Source organism: Candoia aspera, chromosome 4 (assembly GCF_035149785.1).
Source record: "Candoia aspera isolate rCanAsp1 chromosome 4, rCanAsp1.hap2, whole genome shotgun sequence".
Classification (NCBI taxonomy): Eukaryota; Metazoa; Chordata; class Lepidosauria; order Squamata; family Boidae; genus Candoia; species Candoia aspera.
The window spans coordinates 90,220,400-90,226,939 of NC_086156.1; the positions used below are offsets into that span (position 1 = coordinate 90,220,400).

General features: G+C 33.7%; 1 protein-coding gene across 1 annotated transcript; it reads right to left on the reverse strand.

The window, feature by feature from the left end:
- Positions 1–832: 832 nt before the first annotated feature.
- LOC134496526 (olfactory receptor 5V1-like) lies at positions 833–1,768 on the reverse strand. Its single transcript, XM_063302250.1, has one exon. It carries the CDS (start codon positions 1,754–1,756, stop codon positions 833–835), a length of 924 nt encoding a protein of 307 aa, XP_063158320.1. The 5' UTR covers positions 1,757–1,768.
- Positions 1,769–6,540: the final 4,772 nt, after the last annotated feature.

The following is a 6,540-nucleotide window of genomic DNA, read 5'->3' on the forward strand; positions in this document are numbered from 1 at the left end:
ATGGAGGGTGTAGTTTGGTGACTGACTGTGGTAAGAGGCAGGAATTGAACATTACTGGGATAAAAACAGAACATGGGGGAAAAAATCAAGGATTGTAATGCTTATTCCTTAGCTGAACTGACCCTCAGACCTATCTTATCCCAAAATATAATTGATCAACATCAACATTTTTTTAAAAGAAAAAAGGTTTAAGTTAAAGCAACAGACTTCCTGTATCATAAAATAAGAAAGTAGAACAGAAAAGGAAACACACTGATAGAAGAAATAATGCTGCACAAGGTGGAAAGGTATTTTTATTTTTCTACCTTTTCTACACTGACTTTCAAGAAGAATTTCCAAGAAATGATATGAAAATGTAAATGCATTATTTGGTAATATTAAAAAAATAAAAAATAAAACATGGTATTCTTTAATGTAATATTAATAAACTCTTCCTATAAACACCATGGGAACCATTTTTCCCCAATATTAATAGTGGCATATGCATAAAAATTAGAAAATAAAGGAGTTGGGATGCCAGTTAATTGTAACTTACACTAGTGCCAACTGAAGCTCAGGAAAAGTTAATGAGATAAGTAAAAATGTAGTGCCATGTTATTCTCCGTATTGGTATCAGTCCTGAACATGGACTGTAGAGCTAATTTCATATACAGATCCAAAGCATAAGAAATGGTCTTAATTCCTGTGGATCAGTTCAGGCATAAGAAGAATATTCTGTTCTTATTTAGAAGATTTCTCTTCGTTTCTCTTTGTTTAACCCCTAAAGTGCTTGGGATACACTCATACCTTTTCATTTCCTTGTCCTTTCTGAGCAGCAAACTACACTCATATTTTACCCATGTTTTGCAATTTTTTTCCTAATCACCATTTTAATGTTTTTGTTTTTAAGGCTGTATATGATTGGATTAAACATGGGTGTTAATACAGTGTATTGGATAGAGACCACTTTTTCCAGATCTGTAGGAGATGTAGAACTTGGTTTCAGGTATCGGGAAAAAGCTGAAAATAAAAACATACAAACCACAATGAGGTGGGAGCTACAGGTGGAGAAGGCTTTGCTCCTGCCTTTTGCTGAGTGAATTCTTAAGATAGAAGAAATAATATAAATATAAGACACAACAATAACAAAGAAGGGTGTAAAAGCAAAAATAATACTTGAGCCAAATAGCAACATATAATTGGTAAAGGTATTACTGCATGACAAGCTCAAGACTAGAGGAAGTTCACATGTGTAGTGATTGATTGAAGGCACCCAACAAAACTTCAAATGTTTCAAAGGCAAAGAGTTGATCAAAGCATCCAAGAATCCCATTATCCAGGATCCTCCCACCAGCTGTATGCACATTTCTTTTTTCATAATTATTGAATAATGCAGTGGGTTACATATTGCAACATAGCGATCATATGCCATTACTGAAAGCAGAGAGAAATCCACACAAGCAAAATGGATAAAGGAAAAGATTTGCACAATGCATCCTACCAAAGAAATTGTTTTTCGGTTTGCTATATAATTTGCCAACATCTTTGGGACCGTGACTGTCGAGTAGCAAATGTCAACAAAGGCTAGATGACTGAGGAAGAAGAACATGGGAGTGTGAAAGCCACAGTCAGTCCTGATTATCAGTATGATCAGAAAGTTTCCCAACACTGTTATCGTGTATATAATTAGAATCACAAAGAACAGAATCATCTGTACTTCTGGATTACTAGAAAGTCCCAGGAATATAAATTCCATAGTCATGGTTTGATTTTCCATGGTGAATTGACAAACAACAATAAAGTCTGTGTGTGAGAAGAGAAAAATATATGAACATTTTAAACAATGAATATGTATCAGATAAAATATATATTTGCTGCTGGTGTAGTATGTGTTAAAATAATTATAATTAGAGTATTTTTGATAAAAATAATTATTAGCAATATGCACTGTATTTATGCAGAACACTGACTTTTAGATTTTTTTTTTATTATTGTATGGATCTTATTTTATTTAATGAACTATCTAGTTTGAACCTTGATGCTTAGCATGTAAATTATTACTTAAGAATCAATGCATTGGTTTTCACAAGTTGTAGGGATGTCACATTTCATGTGACTATGGGACACAGATTGCTTAAAGGAATTGCAATGCCTTTATAAGGTGGGGTCCATATTAGGTATAGGTTGTGGCTTTAATGGTAGCATTACACAGATTCTGTTGTTTACGGTAAGTCCCAACAGGTGTTGAATTGCATATTGTCCCAAACTATCCCAAATTGCATATTGTCCCAAATTATCCCATATTGTCCCAAACTATACTGTACTTGAATTTCTTATTAATAGAAAAAATTCTTATGTCTTAGTAGAGAAGTTCTTAAAAAAAGAAAGCTTCAAAAACGTGAATGCTTAATATTTTTTTTAAAATGAGAAATTCTATTAAGAAAATGAGAATTTCCATATTTATTAAGTACACAGAACATAGTACTAAGCTTATATAAATAAAGAGGGAAAAGAAGTATAATTCACATTTCCTTTCTAATTATCACTTGTAAAATATTTATTTTCTATCCTTTCCATTGTGCTGCCTTCTTTCAGTTTTCAGTGAAAAAGAATGTAAAAAAAATAGCTATATTGCTATAAATATATATATTTTTTTAAATGTACTTCTAAGGGTGTCTTTGATATTAACCAGAAGGAATGCAGTTCTTATAGCTGCACAAGATTGAAATTATTGCTATTATCTCTCTTTTTTAAATTTTTCTCTACATATAAGCAAATAGTCTAGGCAACTGTATCATAAACAGTCTATTTGGCCTCTTAGAAGTTTGTCAGGGAAAATACAAAGTCCCATCCACTTTCCACATCAAAATAGTTAATCAAAACTGAAATTGTTATTATTGTTATTATTATTATTATTATGTAACTTTAAATACAGATGGTTAGTATAAGTTGCTAGTTCAAAATGAAAGTCATATGAATGATGCACACTAGTCATAGCCTGGCTATAAAATGGAAAATTCCTTAGATGAAAGTATAGCAAATGATTTTTTGCCATAATCAAAATAATCATTTAAATGATCCTGTGAACTGACACTGTGCGTAGAAAGTAACTTTTAAAGAATCCTTAGGCTCACCTCTACTCTTTGTGAGATTATCAACCGATTTTAAAACTATCCAATTGTTCCCAATCTCATTCTTCTCAGAAGCACTTTCAGTAATGTTTCCTTCATATATAAACTTGTTCAGCTACCATGAGAACTTTTATAAACTGATCTCATAATAGCCTTTTAGAGAATTAGATTGTGCTCAATTTATTTTTGAAGAATTGCCTTGTGTACATTTTCCTTTGAAATTTCCCTAGCTTTGTGAATTCTCAAGGGAGGTTCATTTGTAAAGAAAGCCACACACCAAGTAAACTTTGAACTGGAGATTTTAGATTCAGAGAGAACTTGATTCAATGTGAGTTTGTGACTTGAGATTTGATGCCAATTTGAGATCACAGGGGAAAAAAAATATCTATCTATCTATCTATCTATCTATCTATCTATCTATCTATCTATCTATCTATCTATCTATCTATCTATCTATCTCCACAAGCTATCATGGGGAATAATTGCCAGGTTACCATCCCTAATCACAGGGTGCTGTGATGGGCAGGTAACACAGGTAACCTTTGGCCTGTGCTGGGAAAATTGGGGTGTCTGGATTTTTTGTGGGTTTTACACTAGAGAATTGCACAGAAATTAATCAAAAAGTAAAGCTGAACAATTGCAGGGCAAGATACAGGAAGCATTTAGAATAGAATGTCACAGGAATGCAGACGAAGCAAGAGAGTTGTTTCCAAACAAAGAAAGAGATTAGGAACATGCTCTTACATAGCCCAAATTCCTGGCTATGCATAATTAGAGGATTTAATACCCTTCCGCTGAAAGAGCCATGCTTAGCACCATTGCTTTGCCAGCTTTACTGGGCAGCATGATTTAGGGCTTGGCACTCTCCAGGCAGCAGGCCATGACTCCTCACTATTGGAATCAGTGACTGGCTGCAGACAGATCATTCAAGGTGTTGCCTCTTAAACTACAGGCTGAAAGTCTGGTAGGTTCTCTTCAGAATCAGAGGAGTCTAGAAGAGAAGGGGAGATTTAGACCTAATGGGAAGGGGGCTTCCTGTACTTGTCCACATGGCTGTTTGGATGTTCATTCATGCAACATCATGATTATTGTGCTCAAGTGCAATAAAGTCCCTCCATAATTGCACGTTTTCTAATATTGTGATGAGGTAACTTAATAGAAACATGAAGAATAGAGCAATCTGTAGTTATGGATCAGTGGCAGCTCACAATAGTATAAATTCTGACAGTAATATTTGATTATCCATATAGAATTAATGTCTGTGTGACTAAAACAATATCTACCTACCTACCTACCTACCTACCTAACCACACACACACTCACACATACACACACACAAACACTACTATGGGTAAAATTGAATCATATTTCTTTCCTCCTCCTTCCCCAATAGTTTAGACATATAATAGATTGTCACACTAGTTCCGAGAATACAAAAGAAATAATGTGTAAATCAGAGCATTTTCCTGTACTCACAGATGTGAACAGGACAGCAGTGCCACATTTATTTGCAAGACAATACAAGACATGCATATCAGAGAAACCTTACAGTGGTAATATGTTGCTATATTTATTTATTTATCTTCTTATATGAAACATAAGTGGAATAGGACTATAGAGTTATTTTGTAGCACTGGCTCAAAAAACAAGGGGTTTGATGCAATGTACATTCCCTATCCATTTTCCTCAGGAAACCATGGTTAACAAACTGTGTCACGAAGTGCACTGTACAGATTGATTCCCCCTTCTACAGTCCCAGATATATTGTCATTGCTATTCCCATGGACCCAGCTCTCAAGATTTTCAGGGACTCATGTTTCTTCTGAAGGATATTAGAAAACATTTTATAAGGATGAAAAGAAACAGGACTACAATATATAGAAAACAGCTGTGGAAGATGGAATTAGTTTGACATTTCTGAGCAGCAAGCTACATGGGAATTTTACCTATATGCCCTAAACATTTTCCAATAACTATTTTAATTTCTTTATTTTTAAGGCTGTATATGATTGGATTCAACATGGGTGTTAATACAGTGTATTGGATAGAGATAACTTTTTCCAGATCTGTAGGAGCTTTAAAATTTGGTTTCAGGTATCGGAAAAAAACTGAAAATAAAAACATACAAACCACAATGAGATGGGAGCTACAGGTGGAGAAGGCTTTGCTCCTGCCTTTTGCTGAGTGAATTTGTAAGATAGAAGAAATAATATAAATGTAAGACACAGCAATAAGGAACAAGGGTGTAAAACCAAAAACAATGCTTGTGGCAATCAACAACATATAATTGTTGAAAGTCTGGCTACAAGACAAGCTCAAGACTAGAGGAAGTTCACACATGTAGTGATTGATTGAAGGCACCCAACAAAACTTCAAATGTTTCAAAGGCAAAGTATTGATTAAAGCATCCATGAATCCCATTATCCAGGATCCTCCCACCAGCTGTCTGCACATTTCTTTTTTCATAATTGTTGAATAATGCAGTGGGTTACATATTGCAACATAGCGATCATATGCCATTACTGAAAGCAGAGAGAAATCCACACAAGCAAAATCTATAATGGAAAAGATTTGCACAATGCATCCTACCAAAGAAATTGTTTTCTGCCTTGAAATATAATTTGCCATCATCTTTGGGACAGTGATTGTCGAGTAGCAAATGTCAACAAAGGCTAGATGACTGAGGAAGAAGAACATGGGAGTGTGAAGGCCACAGTCAGTCCTGATTATCAGTATGATCAAAAAGTTTCCCAACACTGTTATCATGTATATAATTAAAAACACAAAGAAGAGAAGTATCTGTACTTGTGGATTACTTGAAAGTCCCAAGAGTATAAATTCTGTAGTTATGGTTTGATTTTCCATGGAAAATTGGAAACATCAATATGGTCTGTTCATGTGAAAAAAAAAAGGAAATTAATAGTTCATAGATTTTAAAACATGATACATTTTAAAACATGAATACATATTTGATATAATTTGTTCTGCTGATACAGAATATGTTGAAATAATTATATATACTGTAACTTATTTATTTAAAGTATATTTTCCTGCATTGTATTCATGTGGAACACTGACTTTTAGACTTTTTTATTATAGAAATCTTTAGTTTGAAGCGTGCTGCTTAATTATGCCATTTTTTACTGAGAAGTTAAAGCATTGTATTAATAGTTTTTGGGATATAGGTTGCTTTAAAAAAATATGACTCCTTTGTAAGATTTAGTTCATTTTCAGAATAAGTTGAATTTTCTATGATACAAACTGAAATCTGTAGCCACTGTGAGTCCCAGCAGGTGTTGACCTGCACATTGTCCTAAATTGTCCCAAATACTGTATTTGGAAATTGTCCTCATGCTTAAAACAAATATTTTTTAAAAAAGTTGTTAATGAGAATCCGGAGTCAATTCTCAAAAGTAGAAAGCTTCAAAAA